The sequence below is a fragment of the Ovis canadensis genome, chromosome 14, assembly GCF_042477335.2.
Source record: "Ovis canadensis isolate MfBH-ARS-UI-01 breed Bighorn chromosome 14, ARS-UI_OviCan_v2, whole genome shotgun sequence".
Taxonomy (NCBI): domain Eukaryota; kingdom Metazoa; phylum Chordata; class Mammalia; order Artiodactyla; family Bovidae; genus Ovis; species Ovis canadensis.
The window spans coordinates 58,812,429-58,829,306 of NC_091258.1; the positions used below are offsets into that span (position 1 = coordinate 58,812,429).

At 50.7% G+C, this 16,878-nt stretch overlaps 1 protein-coding gene across 5 annotated transcripts; it reads left to right on the forward strand.

Annotated features, from left to right (window-relative positions):
* The first annotated feature begins 45 nt into the window (after nt 1-45).
* On the forward strand, nt 46-11,651 carry FXYD5 (FXYD domain containing ion transport regulator 5). 5 transcript variants are annotated; one of them, XM_069550665.1, is made up of 9 exons: nt 46-361; nt 838-957; nt 1,047-1,107; nt 2,947-3,039; nt 3,630-3,728; nt 6,890-7,003; nt 8,095-8,124; nt 8,205-8,279; nt 11,347-11,651. In XM_069550665.1, the coding sequence occupies exons 3-9, from the start codon at nt 1,047-1,049 to the stop codon at nt 11,394-11,396; spliced, it is 522 nt and encodes a 173-aa protein (XP_069406766.1). In that variant the 5' UTR covers nt 46-361; nt 838-957; the 3' UTR covers nt 11,397-11,651. The 5 variants fall into 5 exon arrangements, with proteins under 5 accessions (XP_069406766.1, XP_069406765.1, XP_069406769.1 ...); XM_069550666.1 differs by having other exon boundaries at nt 75-302; XM_069550667.1 differs by lacking the exon at nt 46-361 and adding an exon at nt 626-713.
* The last annotated feature ends 5,227 nt before the right edge of the window (nt 11,652-16,878 follow it).

Below are 16,878 nucleotides of genomic sequence, written 5' to 3' on the forward strand. Positions count from 1 at the left end.
TCCCCAGACCCCACCCCGCCTAGACCTGCCCGCCCCGCGGCTCCCGCCCCCAGCCTCCCCTAGGCGGGGTGGGCGGAGGCCTCCGCCCTGCCTCTCACCGCAGGCCCCCGCATCGCCCTCCACGTCTCCCCCTCCTGCTCCCACCCCGGGCTCCGAAGCCAGGAAACCCGAGAGGAAATGACTGAGCCCGTCTCGGTCCCCGCCCGCCAGCGCGCTCCCCTGGCCACACCCTCCGCCTGGACGCAGCCGCTGCCGCCGCCCTCTCAGTACGAGGCTGCCGGCTTGGGACCCCCGGCGCTGACGTGAGTGTCTCCTCCGACTGTCCTCCATCCGCTCCCCTCTGCCCAAGCGCCGGGCTCAGGTGGGTAGAGACCATCCTCTCGGCGCCTCTCCGCCCCCCATTCATGCTCACTCTCCGTCCCGCTGTCTCCGGCACCGCCATGTGGGCACCACTCGGCGCCTCCTGCCTCAGTCTCCCCAGTTCGCCTACCTCCCGCTCATCCGCTCAGATCTGCCCGGCATCCTGCTTTGTTGTCCCTGCTGGGAGGCCCTCACACCAACTCACTTTTTCCTCTGAGATCAGAAGCACATTACTCACTCTTCCTCTTTCCCCCTCCTTGCTGGCTCCTCACTCTGAGGACAGCCCCAGAGGGAGGGCCGAGGCCCTCCTATCTCCTCTTCTGTGCCCCAGCGCCTTCCCCTTGCCCGGCAGGGTCAGTCCCAGCCGGCCCCTGAGTGCTTCTCCACTTCGTGGGGCAGGGGGACTGTCCTGGGCAGTGGCTGCTTCTTGGAGCCTGGTGTAGACTGATGCTTTTTGTTATCTTTGGGGACCTGCAGAGGGAACCAGGGATTGACTGCTGGGAACCTCCACTTCTGAGACCCTCCCCTTGGCCCCCTTCCCCACAGCCAACCATCAGCCCTAGCAGGGGTCTCTGAAGCCAGAGGGGCCTGCTCAGGGTAAGGAAGGGAGCTGCAGGGTCCCGGGGGTTGCCCTGTCCCTGCCTCCCTGACATCTTGGCTGACCCCAGCTCTGGCTTGCTTTATAGATGTCGCCCTCTGGTCGCCTGTGTCTCTTCATCACCGTTGGCCTGATTCTCCCCACCAGAGGTAAGGCCCAGCCCTTTCTTTCCACCCTGCTGCAGAGCCCCCAGCCCCACTTCGAGTGCCTGTGTTGCTGGGCGGCTGCCTGGTGAATCTGGGTTCTCTCTCCTGTGTCCTCAGTCTTCTACTGAGCTGGCACCAGGAAGTGGGGGCCCCAGTAAGGGGGCCAAGGTTACACCCTGTTTAGATACCTCAGACCTGGGTGGCTGCTTCCAGTGAGTCTGGCCAGGGCCTGTCCTGCTGAGCATCCTCCATTTGACTTCCAAGAAGAACTCACGGAGTTTGATTTGGCAGGGAGATGGGTGTAGGTTTTCTACTTGGCAGCCAGGAACCCTCGACTCACAGCACAGGAGCTTCCTGGATCCTCAGGTGATATGTGATTAGGGGAAGGGGGTGAGCTGAGGCCAGTCCAGCAGCTGAAGACGTCTCACTCTTGCCTGTGAAGTGTTTTCTGAAAACAGTATCTATGGGGGATCCTTGCAGGTGCTTTCTACATGGCAGGTGCTTGTTTCAGCTTCTGCTCTAATCTATGATGCTATTATGGCCATTTTACAGATGAGGAAACTGAGGCTCAGTGAAGGAAAGTGCCCTGTGCCAGAGGCTAGTGTGTGGAGGGGCTGGGCGCTAACCCCGGAACCCAGAGCAAACTCTGCACCGAAGTGGCCCCATTTCTCTGGGATAAAATGGTTTTGGTGTGTTCATTCAGTCATTCAACAAGCGTTCACTGAGCAGATCTTATTCTAGGCACGGGGGAAACAGCAAGGCATAAAACAGGAGCTCACATTCTAATTGGAAAGACAGACACCAGATTCATTCAGTAACTTATATTGGGTTGGCCCATAACATCTTATGGAAAAAACCAAACGAACTTTTGGCCCAACCCAATATTATATGCTAGAAGGTGGAAAATGCTATGGGAAGAAAATAGAAGAGAGAAATGAGGCTTGCTTAAATAGAGTGATCAGGGAAGACCTCACCAGAAAGTGACATTCACCAGAAAGTGACATTTGGGCAGATACAAGGAGAGGAGGGGATGAGCAAAGCAGGTATGTGAGGAATATGAGTTCTATCTGGAGAGCGTGAGAGACAGCAGGCAGGCCGGGCCTGGGTTGGGATGAACAAGGGGTGGGGTGGAAACAGGAGAGGTCAGAGAGGTGACAGGAGATCGGGTTGTTGGGGGGGACGCTTATGGGCCACATGAGGGCTTTGGCTCTTACTCAGAGCAAGGTGGAGCCAGAGGAGGCACTCAGCCAGCAGCCTGATCTGAATCAGGTTCACAGGCTCCCTCTGGCTGTGTGTGGGGAGCGGGGAGACCAGGGTCCCAGAGGGAGAGGATGGAGGCGGGGCCAGGCTGGGGGCAGTGGCGATTGATAGATATGATATCCGATATCCAGCACTGACTGCATATTAAGCAGTAGGGGAGACTCTTCCCACCTCCATCTCATTTCACCCTCTCTACAGTCTTGAGAAATAGATTCAAGAATTATCTTCACTTTGCAGAGGGGGCAACCAGGGCTCAGAGGGAGAGGTTTCACTTGCTCCAGGTCACACAGCGAGGAAGTTATTGGGAACAGAATTTGAAATCAGGCCCCTGGCTGACTCTAGCACCTGGGCATACTTGCCTTAACTGCCTCTCTCATCCCACAAGGATGGATAGGGAGAGGCGGCTGGAGGTAGGGTGCTGTGGTGTTAGCATTTCTTAAAACGCTTCCACCAAAGCTGATCGGTCAACTGCTGCCCCACCAACAGACAACCAAGGTTTCAGAAGGGAGGAGAGGGTAAGAGTGTTGGTGAGAGAAGGGGGACCAAAGGCTCCCCACTGACTTCTCATCCTTGATTTTCCAGGACAGATATCAAAGGAGGTCGTAACTCCAGCAGATCCAGTGACTGAAATCACTCATGTCCCTACTCCAGCCCCAGATGAGGAACAAGGAATGGGTCTGTCAACATCCTGTCACAGCAACAAAAATCTCAAGCTTGAACCAAATGGGAGTGTTGGGGTTTGTGTAACTGAAAAGTCCAGGGATGCGCCTTCAGGCATGGCTCCATCTAGGCTCAGTTCATCCTGCTGCTCACAGCGCCACAATGAGAAACCTCGTCCCTTCCTCCTTGAGCACTTACAGCACAAATGAAGGGACAGTCATGGTTCTAAATACTTACCCTGCATTCACTCACCCAGTCCTCACACAAGCTCTCTGAGAAAGAAATGAGCACTATCCTCATTTTACAGGAGGCTCAGAGTCACTCACCGAAGGAGTCACCAAAAGTCAGTGACATGCCTGGGATGAGGGTCCAGGAACCTGGCTCTGAAGTTTAATCATGACCCTGTGGGGCACAGGACCACCGACTTGCCCTGCTACCAGCGGCACGTGAGAGGGTCCCCCTGTCTCACCCCCACAGCGACATTTATCTGTGGACATCTTTGATTTTAGCCAGCCTGGTTCAAGGAGAAGGACCCTTGCTGTTTCTGCAGATCCATGATTCACTCCTTTCTCACCCTCCCCGCCTTTCTCTTCTGCCCTGAGTAGAAGCAACCCCGAACCAGATGGAGACCGAGACCCAGCAAACGACGGAAACGGAGGTGCTTCTAACAACAGGTCAGGGGACGGACAAGAGCACGATGCAAGGTAGACCTGGGACTGGCCCAGCAACATACTTGAGTTGTGTTTAATTCTCCATCTAGGGCAGCATTTCCCTGAGTACGTTTCTCAGAGCATCCGTCTGGGGAATTAATACATTTTTCCAATTTTTTTTTTTTTTGGTTTGCAGTTAAAGATATTTGGGAAACTCTTGAGTTAAACACGTTTCTATCTGCTGGGACTTCTCGGAGTCGTAATAAAGCTTATTTGCAGCAGCCATCCCAAGAGGGACCATCTGGTTTGCAGCATTTTCAAATTTGATAGACTCAGAGACCCTCTTTTTTTTTTTAATGTAACTTGATTAAATTAATTAATTAATTTTGTTTTGGTTGCACTGGGTCTTGGTTGCACAGTGTCTTTGATGCAGTACCCGGGCTTCTCTTTTTGTTATGGAACATGGGCTCTAGAGTGCTTGGGCCCCATAGTTGTGGCCCTCGGGCTTAGTTGCTCTGAGGCATGTGGGATCTTCCTGGACCAGGGATCAAACCTGTGTCCCCTACATTGGAAGGCGGATTCTTAACCACTGAACAACCAGGGAAGTCCCTCCAAGACCCTGAATAAAAGATTCAGGTCCCTTCATAGGGCTGATGCGGGAAATGTGCCTGTGGGTTTATCCTTGGTGTAGATCTTCTTAATGTTAGAGCAGGAGCTTTTCAGTTACAAAATTCAGAAAACCCAACTGAAAAAAAAAATTATTAGCAATATATGCTTTGTTAAGTATAGAGGCACTAATGTCAGGCACAGCTGGGTCAAAGAGCTCAAGCACTGTCATCACGACTTTCTTCCTCTCTCAGCTCTGCTATCTTCATTCTGAAGAGGTCTTTCCCATCTTAGTGGCAAAAGTGGTCCACTAGTCCTAAGTTGCAATTACAAACTCAGCAACTAGAGTGCCTTGCTAGCTAGAAGGCCTAGAGCTGATTCTCATTGGCCCAGGTGGGGTCATGTGCCCATGACTGACCAATGGGAGCCTGGGAAATGAACAGCTCTGATTGGTCAGGGCTGAGTGTTGTGCCCCATCGTGGGGCTGGAAAACCCCTTCAGCTCTGTCTGAACCACTTAGATCAAGAATAAGGGAAGAGGTGACTCACCACAGGACAAGTGAGTCAATGTTACTAGGGGTAACATTTGGGAAAGGGAGATGAGCGGAAATAAAGGTAATAGGTGGTTTCTAATGCCTGTGTGATGGCCCATATTTGAGAAGCAGCCCCCACTGGAAAATCCTATAGTTTAGGCCACTCACAAGCTGGAATGCACGCATGGTTGCTCAGGTTGGGCACTGCACAAGGGCACTACGTGGAAAGTCCTCCCCCTGTAGATTTTTTTTATTGTTATCATTGTTACAACTTCCCAGTGATGACAGTAAAGCATCTCTTGCTGACAGTCTGTCTATTAAAACAATTTTACAACAGATGGAAATATAGTGTCTTGGGGGAAGGGAGTTTTTGCTTTTTTTTAAATTTTGTACAACCATGGGTGTCGGGGTATAGCAGCTGTTTCCACATTTTCCAGTTGAGAAAACATCTTCATATTTCTGGATTCTCTTACTCTGAGTCCTTGCTGACCTGGGTTACTCTATGTGTTCTTCTATATCCCTGGTTATTCATGATGAAAATTCAGCTGGGCGGAGGGGGTCAAGGAGCCAAGAGGTAAAAGGCACTGCTGAATCGCAAGCTTGCCCAGCCCCCACAGAGCTTCTCTCCCTCCTGTGTATTTGTTCTCTCGTGCTGGAACTTGTCTTTCACCTGGCAAGGAAGTGGCTCCATCACCTGCAGGCTCAGAACTTCTGAGTTTCACCCAGCATCTGCTGAAAATTTTAACTTGGAATTTGAAAGGTCCCAGCGAAGGATGGAGCTTCCCAGGTGGCTCAGTGGTAAAGAACCCGCCTGCCAATGCAGGAGACATAAGAGATGCGAGTTTGATCCCTGGGTCGGAAGAACCCCTGGAGAAGGGCACGGCAACCCACTCCAGCATTCTTGCCTGGAGAATCCCAGGGACAGGAGAGCCTGGCAGGTTACAGCCCATAGCGTAGCACAGAGTTGGACACAACTGAAGCCACTGAGCGCTACGGGAAAGGATGAGGCTGGGTCACATGCTCCCCCTTGTGGCTGGGTTACCGTAGGAGACCGAGATGATCTGGGGAAGCAGCATCATTTCCCCTGAGAAAAAGGTGGACTGCGCATAAGAAGGGGAGAGTCGGAGCCAAGTAGACAGTACAGCAGTGTGCTGAGGGTTGCTCCATGCACTGTGCTAAACTTTTACATGATCAGTCATTTAGTGCTGATCACTACCCTACATGGTAGGAGCTATTGGTACCCCATTTTACAGGGAAGAAAACTAAAGCCCAGAGAGGTTACTCGGCAGGCCTTAGGCCACACGGTGCAAAATGGCAGAACCAAAATTTGAGCCCAGGCTTCCTCACACTGGCGGAGGGGGTGATAAGCCCTAGGTACCGCTGAGGCTGTCCTTTTACATTTCCTGTGATCCTTCCATCTTTGCCCATGACTTTGCTGCTCCCTTTTCTTGGAAAAAGCTTTCCTGAACATCTTATAACCTTTGGCTGTTGGTTCATGTTTAGGGAGCGAGGCACTGAGGCTGGCCTGGGGAGCCAGTCACGAGGCAGTTTCTCTGCTTGCTGACTTCACATCTGGGCATCCGTCAGGGGTGACCACCTTACTGGGGATGCTTCTCAGTGCCAGAGGGGCAGGACTTTACTTGGGGATATTCATGTTTTTACCAAGAGGAACCCTCTGATGTTCTTGGTCTGGGAGCAGAGGTGATATTCAACATGTTTTGTAACCAGTATCTCCAAGTTCTGTGACTGGGTCAAGATCCTGGAGGCCCTTGTCTGGGTCTGACAGACATTACCCTTTATTCCTGATCATGGGGCTGTGCAGAAGGTCCTCAGAGAGGGGCCAGGGGTTCCTCCGGGGTTAGCAAGCTAGCCTGGACTGTTGGTCTTAATCAGGGTGAGCACCTGCCACTCCTGGCTGCCTCTGTGGGTTGGTGGGGGGCACCTGTGCCAGCTCACTGAGTGTAGGCGTGGGAGAGGGGCTACTCCCAAAGATCATTAACGGTGTATCTCCTTCCTCTCCCTGGTTCACTCCTGCCCTCCACCATCTTCTGGCTGCTCTCTGCCGATCCTACTCAAGACTCTACGCCCTCCAAGACGAAACCCCCTGCCAATCCCACTCAAGGCTCCACGCCCTCCAAGACACGATCCCCAAGCAGGCATGAGAGGAAGGACTCCATTCTCAGACAACCTGGTCAGTAACTCCCTCCTCAGACTGGACACAGGCTATTTCTTATTCACTGCATGTTCTTAGCACCTCAATACTGTGCAGCACAGAAGAAAGCGCAGTAACTAGGTGTCGGGTGAATACCTGACTGCAGGGCTGGTACTGTGAGTGAGTAAAGGGTGGGCACACAGTAAATGTCTGAAGAGATGAATGAATGTGTGAGTGGTGCATAGAGATGACTCCAAAACCCAGTGGCTTAAAATGACAATCATTTGTTTAGCGCTCAGGTCTGCAATTTGGAAGTCTAGTCTGGGCTTGGCTGGGTGCTTCTCTGGTCTCAGCTGGATTTACCTGTGCATTGGAGATCAGTTTGGGGTCAGCAAAGAGCTCTGTGTATAGGGGCAACTTGGTTCTTCCCCTCCTGGCCTTATCTTCCACTTCCTGTGCAGCCAGCCTCAGTGAACAGATGGAAATGATACAGCCATGATCACATAGAGAGTTCAATCACTCATTCATTCAAACAATAGTCACTGAGCACTTATTGTGGGCCAGGCCCTCCTCTAGGTGCCGGGAGTACAGAAGTGAGTGAGACAGATGAAAATCTCTCCCTTCATGGAGCAGATGTTCTCTTGGGAGAGAGACAATAAATAAGGATCATAATAACTATATATAATAAGTTAATAATAGCCATATATTAAGTTGCTGTCAAGGAAAATGAAGGAGGGGAAAAAGAAAGACGCAACAGAGTTAGGGTGAGAGAGTGGTCAGAGAGTATTTTCTGTAAAAGGCCAGGGAGACTTCACTGAGAAGAAGCTAAGGGGAACTATGTGGATGCCAGAGGAAGGGAGCTTCTGGCAGTGGAAGCAGCCGGTGCAAAGGCCCTGGGGTGAGCAGGGCTTCACACAGTTCACCCGTAGGGAATGGGGGTGGGAGAAAAGCGCAGTGAGTAAGGGGATGAGCGAGAAGAGTTTAGAGGTGATGGGAACCCGACTGTGTTCCTTGTGAGGACTTCAGGTTTTGCCCCAAGTGCACCAAGGCTGAGATCCAAGTGTCTCCTCTCTGACTCTCTTGCTCGCCAATTTGCTCCATAAACCTTTGTTCCCTTCTGTCCCCTCCAGGGTCAAAGGAGGATGACCCCTTCTTCTATGGTAAGTTACTCTTGGGAGGCTGTGGGGGAAAGGAGGCTGAAGGCCCCTCTCATCACGTTCCTCCATTTCTCTCTCTGCAGACGAGGACACTCTCCGGAAACGGGGGCTGATGGTGGCAGCAGTGCTGTTCATCACAGGCATCGTCATCCTCACCAGTGAGAATGGGGGCTGGGTGGGGGAGGCATCAGGACTGGGAGGGAGGAGACCTTGGCTTACACTCTGACCGGACAGGACTTGAAGGCCCCTAACAAGATCATTTTAAAGGAGACATATCCATGTAAACCGGGCTTCACAGGTGGTTCAGTGGTAAAGAATCCACCTACCAATGCAGGAGCCGCAGGTTCAATCCCTGGATCAGAAAGAGCCCCTGGAGAAGGAAATGGCAACCCACTCCAGTATTCTTGCCTGGGAAGTCCAATGGACAGAAAAGCCTGGCAGACTACAGTCTGTGGGGTTGCAAAGAGTCAGACATGACTGAGTGACTGAGAATGCACATCCATGTAAACCACCCCGGAATTCAGTGGTTTAAGATGATAACCATTTACTGAGCTCTCACTTCTGCACTTTGGAAACATAGTCTGGGCTCAGCTGGGTGGTTCTTCCGGTTGCCGCTGGATGTATTCGTGCCTCTGAGGGCATTTGCGGGTCAGCAGGGATCTGTTTGAACGGGAACCTCAGGTCTTCGCCTGGTGGTCTTCTCTAGCAAACTAGCCTGGGCTTGTTCACATGGCAGGGAAATGCAATGGTGCAATTCCCCAGGAGTAGCAACACCTGGGAGCTGTGATGCCGCAGCCTGAGGCAGTGAGGGGAAGGAGCAGCTGCACCAGCGCCTGGTGAGAGATGGAGCTGAAGGAGGGGCCCCCAAACAGGAGCTGTGACTCCAGAGAGAGGTTTCCAGCCACTGCTTCCTGGTAAGCTCCCCAGGAAGGAGCAGAGCAGGAGTCAAGAGGATCAGACACCTCAGCCTCTTTCTCCTTTGTGCCCTCATCTCTCCCACCAGGCTGTGCTCAGCCTCCCAGGGCCCAGTGTCAGGCAGGAAAGGAGAACAAAGGGAGGATTTCAAGCAGAGAAACTGATTTTTTAATAATGCTACAGATTAAATAAAATACAAGGGCCACCAGTTTGCAAGCTCTCAGTTAAACTGTATAACCCACGCCAAGTTTTATGACCTCTCTTGTCCAGCTTCCTCATCAGGAAAAGGGGCACAGCCATATCTTTTTGCCTTAAGGCGGGAGGCAGAACATGGATAGAATTAAAAAGAGATCACTGACACGTGTCTGATCAGTGTTAAATAAGGGAGTCAAGCACTGTTGACTCAGTTTTTCAACTCGTGTTTATAGATCCTGACTTTGTGCCAGGCACTGTGCTATCCCCTGTGGGAAAAGTGAGGCTCAGAGAGTTGCAAAGTTTGCCCAAGGTCACACAGCACATAAAAATCAGGGAAGGGCTGGACCTATGTCTGTGTGAGGGCAGAGCCTGAATGTTACCTCTAGGGCTATAAATTGTTCCAGTGGTATTTGTGAGCACCTACTCTGTGCCCAGGCTTCCCAGGTGGCACTAGTTGTAAAGAATTCACCTGCCAATGCAGGAGACACAAGAGACGCAGGTTCAATCCCTGGGTCGGGAAGGTCCCCCCCCGAGTAGGAAATGGCAACCCACTCCAGTATTTTTGCCTGGAAAAATCCCATGGACAGAGGAGCTTGGCTGGTTACAGTTCATGGGGTGGCAAAGAGTCGGACACGACTGGGCACACACACACTCCCTGTGCCCTCCTGTGCTGTGATGCTGGGGACTCTGGTCCCCATCGTTGGGGAACTCACAGCTGGTGGGAGAGCACAATAAATAGGTCAATGCTTTCGTGAGCAGTGTGAATACAGAAAAAGAGACTTGCCAAGAGGAAAATAAAGATGAGATTGAGAAGGATGAGAAGAGGCACTTCCTCTTAAGAGGTCAAAGCAGAATGGATTCTGATGATGACAAAGACGATTTTAAAAACCAGGCAGAGGGAGCAGCAAGTGGAAAGCCCTGGAGGCAGGAATGAGCTGAGCTTGTTAAAATAACCAAGGGAAGAGGAGGAGTGGCTGGGAAGGTGTGAGGGAAGAGGAGTAGGAGATGAGTCCAGAGGGACAGGGAGGGGTAGGTAAGGGTGGCAGCTGGGAGATGGAAAAGGGCTGTTTTCTGAAGTTCCCTTTGTTTTCTTTCTTAAAAAAAGAATTTATTTAGTCGGCTGCTTTGGTGGCTCAGATGGTAAAGAATCTCTGCAATGCAGATCCCTGGGTCAGGAAGACCCCCTGGAGAAGGGAATGGCAACCCACTCCAGTATTCTTGCCTGGAGAATCCCATGGACAGAGGAGCTTGGTGGGCTACAGTCCATGGGGTCGTAAAGAGTCGGACATGACTGAGAGACTAACACACACTTTCACACATTTTGGGGTCTTCGTTGGCTGCAGCATGCAGGTTCTTAGTTGAGGCACGAAGGATCTAGTTCCCTGACCGGGGATTGAACCTGGGCCCCCTGCACTGCGAGCAGAGTCTTAACCGCTGCACCTCCAGGGAAGTCCCCCTCCTTTGTTTTCTAAGATCCCCCTCATTTGCTTTGGCCCAATCCCCTGGCCTTCTGGCTCTCCTTTAATCCCTCCTGTCTACTCCCTCACTCAGGGCCTTAGACCCAACTGTTCCCTATGCCTGGAACACTCTTCCTCCAGATGTCCACGTGGCTTCCCTCTCATCCCCTTCAGATCTTTGCTCAAATATCACCTCCCCATTAAGGCATGTCTAATCATCGCCATGAGGATGCTCCCAACTCCTGGGCCTCCCTGCCTCCTTCCTTGTTTTATTTTTCCTCATAGCACTCATCACTGACTCATCACCATCCGTACCCTTGACTTAGGGCTTTTCTCATTGTCCGTCTCCCCCACTGGCAAGTCAGTGCTCCCAGAGCAGGGATTTCCTCCATTCGTGCTCCTGGCCGTGTTCCCGTGTCCCCAGTCCCCAGGTCACTGCCTGGCCCACTGGGTGCACAGTAAATATTTGCTGAACATGTGAGTGACCCCTGGGGACCCTTGAGCCAGCTCTTCCCCATCAGCTTCTTGTCACTTGCTCAGAGTTGCCTTGGAGCCTTCTGAGGGACAGGGCGGATGGGCCTCATCCTCCAGCACCCAGATCACACGTAATAATCAGTATCGTTCTGACTCACGACTGAACTGTTTCTTTCACCCACAGGTGGCAAGTGCAGACAGTTGCCCCGATTGTGCTGGAATCGTGACAGATGAGTCCTGAGGAAGCAGGGGCTGAAGATCTAATGGGCACCCCGAGACTGAGCCCCCACTGGCTCACTGTGACCTTGCTGGACCTACAACAAAGCCCAGCCTGAGAGGGAAGAGGCGGATGGAGCCAGAGCCAGGACTGATGGCCTGAGCCCCCTGCTTTCCCAGCCCTGCCTGCCTGAGGACTGCTTGCCCGCCCCACCCCCCCACCCCATGTATCCATTGTGTTCAGACAGGAAGTAAAGCCCTGTGTTCTCCGTCCCTTGGTCTCTGATCACTCTTGACCGGGGAGTGGAACAAAGTGGCGGGGGCTGGGGCAGAGCCCCCAGGAGTAAGATGGGAGCGTCACAGACTTGAGAGCCTTGGTGGGGGATACAGTGAACCAAGCCAGCAGGGGTGAGGTGGGAGGAATGAGGGGTGGGCCTCAGGAGGATTTGGCCAATGAGAGAGTCAGCGCTGGATTCTGCCCACGGCAGATGGAGACCCTCGGTGTGTGCAGAGCCAAAGCCAGCTTGGCCCCTGATGTTGGGAGGTGGTTCTGGTAACTGGGCAATTACAAATGGAGGCCCCAGGCCCATGGCAACTGGCTTTTTCCCCACTCTGGGTACCTCCAGCACGTGAGTGTAGACACCCCACCCTGCACATCCAAGCTCCAGCCATACTCCTGGTTCCCTCTTGGTTTAGGGTGTGTCCACAAGAAGGCCACTAGAGTGGGCTCAGAGTAGTTTGGGTGGGGAATTCCAGGGTCCTGAGGTCCCATAGCAAGGTCAAGAAGGGTATAGGCCCCAGTGGGCACTTCCTGAAGACCCTTGGGTTCTGTCGCCTGTGGGGAGGGACTCAACCAGTTTAGTCAAAAGTAGACCCTTGGAATCACAGGGCTGGGGGTGGAGGCCTCTGCCCAGGGTCAAGGGTCATTGTGCCAAAGCAAAGAGACAGGGTCCGGTTCAAAGTGGTTGCATAACAATGTTTCACAAACTTCTAGTCACAGCCTGTTCACGGGTTACAAAATCAGTTTAGTGGGCTGAGTAGCATTAAAAAAAAAAAAGGAAGGAAAATGAGTAATAAAATAGAAACAAAAGTATCAGAAAAGAAAATAATATGATTTGGGGCTTCCCTGGTGGTTCAGTGGTAAAGAACCTGCCTACCAATGTAGGAGACAAGAGTTTGATCCCTGATCCAGGAAGATCCCACATGCTGCAGAGCGACCAAGTGCCACAACTATTGAGCCTGTGCTCTAGAGCCCAGGAGCCACAACTACTGAGCCCCACTGGGCAGAACTGAAGCCTGTGCGCCCTAGAGCCTGTGCTTTGCAACAGGAGAAGCCGCTGCAATGAGGAGCCTTTGTACTGCAACAAATAGTAGCCCCCGCTCGCCACGACTAGAGAAAACCCCCGCACAGCAACAAAGACCCAGCACAGCCCAAAGTAATTAAATGAGAAAAAAAGAACACAATACAACTGTTTATATATTCTCTTCTCAATTTTTGCCACATTTTCATCACAACTTTATTATTATTCATTTATTTAATAGAGGAACTCTCATTTTAACTTAAAAAATATTTTAAAAGCACACTAATATATGGAAAATCTGTATTGTTTCATATAAATAACAGGTAGCCCTAAAGATACATTCAATTAAAATGCATATATTGCATATGTTATATTTTGTATATATATGTGTGACATGTGTATACATATGTATAACATATGCATGTTATATGTGTGATATGTACATTATATGTACATGATATATGGTAGTAGTACTGTTGGTCACTTAGTTGTGTCTGACTCTTTGCAACCCCAAGGACTGGAGCACGCCAGGCTTCCCTGTCCTTGACTATCTCCCAGAGTTTGCATAAACTTATGTCCACTGAGTCGGTGATGCCATCCGACCATCTCATCCTCTGTCACCCCCTTCTTTTCCTGCCCTCAATCTTTCCCAGCATCAGGATCTTTTCCAGTGAGTCAGTTCTTCCCATCAAGGGGCCAAAGTACTGGAGTGGAGACCTAGTACTGCTTGATATGAATAGAAAACAACCATAAAGATAAATCCCTTGAAGACAGACAAGAAAAAAGATATATTGAGTTTGAGCTGGATACTGAGTTGCTGACTGAGGGCTCTGAGTTGGAGGCCAGAGTCTGATGCATTGGAGGACATCATCAGGTGTGAGGTGTGTGATCGTCCCCTTACTGCCCAAAGATACTGCTGAACTTGGGAGGCCCAAGACCACCCTCACTTTTCATGCCAACTACAAGGCTGGGTGTGCTCAAGACCACCTTCAGGGTCAATAATTCACTAGAAGGACTCAGAACTCACTGAAAGCCATTATACTCACAGTTATGGTTTATTGGGCTTCCCTGGTAGCGCAAGCAGTAAAGAATCTGCCTGCAGTAAAGGAGACCTGCTTTCGATCCCAGGGTTGGGAGGATCCCCTGGAGAAGGGAATGGCTACTCACTCCAGCAGCCTTGCCTGGAGAATTCCATAGACAGAGGAGCCTGGTAGGCTAGTCTCTGCAGTCACAGAGTTGGACGCAACAAAGTGACTAACACACACACACACCCACACACCAGAAGAGTTCCAGCCTTGAAACTCCCAGGGGTTCTCTCCCAGTGGAGCAGTGGACAGTGCTAAGTTCTGGCAGCAGTGTGCAACAACACTGCCAGTCGGGGAAGCCCCCACAAGATTTGGTGTCAACGTTTTTATTGGAGCTCAGTCACCAAGACATGACTGACCACTTGTGTGGTCACCTTCCTTTCCTGTCCCTCTGGCTGATACCTGTGACCCAAAGCTGCTGCCATCCATCCCATTGTTAGGAACTGTCTAAGCTGGCCCAAGGCCCCCAGGTAAAGAAAGACACTGCTTTCAGGCAGGACATTCCAGGGGTTTAGAGATTACCTTCCAGGAGCTGCGCACAAAAGCTAGCTGTCTCTACCAAACAGAGTCTTCTTATATCATTAAAAGATATTCAAGGGCTTCCCTGGTGGCTCAGTGGTTAAGAATCCACCTGCTGATGCAGGAGAGGCGGGTTCGATCACTGATTTGGGAAAATCCCTGGTCTGTGGGCCACAGCTATTGAGTCTGTGCTCTAGAGTCCAACAGCAGCAACTACTGGGCCCATGAGCCTGAGGGCCCTAGCGCCTGTGCTCTGAAACCAAGAGAAGCTGCTGCAATGAGAAGCCACCGCAGTGAGACGCCACATACCACAGTGGAGAGCAGCCCCCGCTTGCCACCGCTGGAGAAAAGCCTGTGCAGCAACAAAGGCCCAGCACCGCCAAAAACAAATGATTTGTAAAAGACATTCGCAAAACAATTCATTCTTGTGATGCAATTCAATGTGAGTTAATATTGTTTGGGGCCTAAAACCATTTTCTGTGCCACTACTGGAGCATAGCCTGGACTCAAGGAATCACCAGCTCAGAGGCACACCTGACTGCCTCTCAGGAAGAAGTAGGGCAGAGCTGACCTACTTCATTCATAACTAGGGGAATTATGTTACGTGTTAGGTGTCCATTCCCTCCCCATGCCATCTTCCCATGGGGCAGAGATGAAAACACTGATACTGTGTTTTGAAGATGCCCATGATATGGAGTTTTGGATGCAGATTCAGCTCTGCCAATTAGAGGCTCTTATCTGAAATTTGGAGGTTTCCCAGGTGGCTCAGTGGTAAAGAATCAGCCTGCCAATGCAGGAGACACAGGTTCAATCCCTGGGTCAGGAAGATTCCCCTGGAGGAGGACATGGCAACCCACTCCAGTATTCTCACCTGGAAAATCCAATGGACAGAATAGCCTTGTGGGCTCCATGGGGTCACCAAGAGTCAGACATGACAGAAATGACTTAGCACTCACACATGCATATGAAATTTGGAAGGCCAAAGCGATCATCTTTTTGCTCAATTGGCTATTTTCTGCTGGTAAGGAGGGTTGCCAAGGTGATGAGTTTGGGACCACATCATTCCAGTGTCTAGTCACTAGCTTTGTGGGCATTAAGAGGCAGTTATATGTGTGTGTGCGCACACACACACACACACACACACACAGAGGATTTCTAAATGGCCAATAAACACATGAAAAGATGTTCAATATCACTAGTCATGAGCAAAAAAGTAAATGAAAATAAGAATGAGACAGCATCTCATGCAGAATGGCTGAAATTAGAAAGACTAACAATGTCAAGTGCGGCAGATGTGGAGCAAGGAGAATTTCATACATTGCTGTGAACTGGAGTGTAAATCAGTACAGTCACTTCAGAAAACTAACAGTTCTTTAATACTTATTTATTTGGCCGTGCAATGGCACCCCACTCCAGTACTCTTGCCTGGAAAATCCCATGGGTGGAGGAGCCTGGTGGGCTGCAGTCCATGAGGTCGCTAAGAGTCGGACACAACTGAGCGACTTCACTTTCACTTTTCACTTTCATGCATTGGAGAAGGACATGGCAACCCACTCCAGTATTCTTGCCTGGAGAATCCCAGGGATGGGGGAGCCTGGTGGGCTGCCATCTATGGGGTTGCACAGAGTCGGACACGACTGAAGCGACTTAGCAGTAGCAGCCGCATTTGGCCGTGCCAGTTCTTAGTTGCAGCATGTGGGATCCAGTTCCTTGACCAGGGATGGAGCCTGGAGCCTCTGCTTTGTTAGTCTGGGTCCCTGAACCACCAGGGAAGTCTCTATCAGTTCTTTAAAAAGGTGAATGTACATTGAACATATGGTCTAACAATTCAATTCTTAAATATCTGTCCAAGAGAAAGGAAACCAGGTGTCCAGAAATGCATTGTACTACACAAGTGTTTACAGCAGCAGTATTTATAATAGCGAAGAAGTAGAAATGGTCTAAATGTCCATCAGCATAGGTGAGTGGATACAAACTGTGGCAAACTTAGTGATGGAACACTATTCAGCAATGAAAAGAATTACTGGTATGCATGACAACATCAATGAATCTCAAAAGCATTGTCATGAGTGAAAGGAGCCAGATAGAGAGGAACCCACATGGTATAATTCCATTTATGTGAAGCTCTAGAGTAAGCAAACTGAACTGATGGTAACAGAAGTCAGAATAATAGTGGCCTCCACTACTAAGCAGGAGGTTGATGGAGAAGGGATATGGGGGGACTTTCTTGAAGGATTAAAGTGTTCTACACCCTGACAGCGATACAGATAAACTGAATGTACCTATTGATCAGAATTGGCTGAACTGTACACTTCAGATTACTGTATGGTGGCTCAGACCAAAAGAATCTGCCTGCAGAACAGGAGATATGGTTTCAATCCCTGACTTGAGAAGATCCCCTGGAGAAGAGAATGGCAACCCACTCTAGTATTCTTGCCTGGAGAGTTCCATGAATGGAGGAGCCTGGTGGGCTACCATCCATAGGGTCTTGAAGAGTCATACACAACTGAGTTACTATCACACTTTACTGAATACAAAACGCAACAAAGTTGAGAACAAAAGGGCTGTATCCTGGCCTGTGATGACTTCTGGGTC

Coding starts and splice junctions, on each gene's coding strand:
- FXYD5 (XM_069550665.1), top strand. CDS start 1,047: ATGTCGCCCTCTGGTCGCCTGTGTCTCTTCATCACCGTTGGCCTGATT. Junction 3,729..6,889: donor GGACAAGAGCACGATGCAAG/GTAGACCTGGGA, acceptor ATCCTACTCAAG/ACTCTACGCCCTCCAAGACG. Junction 7,004..8,094: donor CTCCATTCTCAGACAACCTG/GTCAGTAACTCC, acceptor TGTCCCCTCCAG/GGTCAAAGGAGGATGACCCC.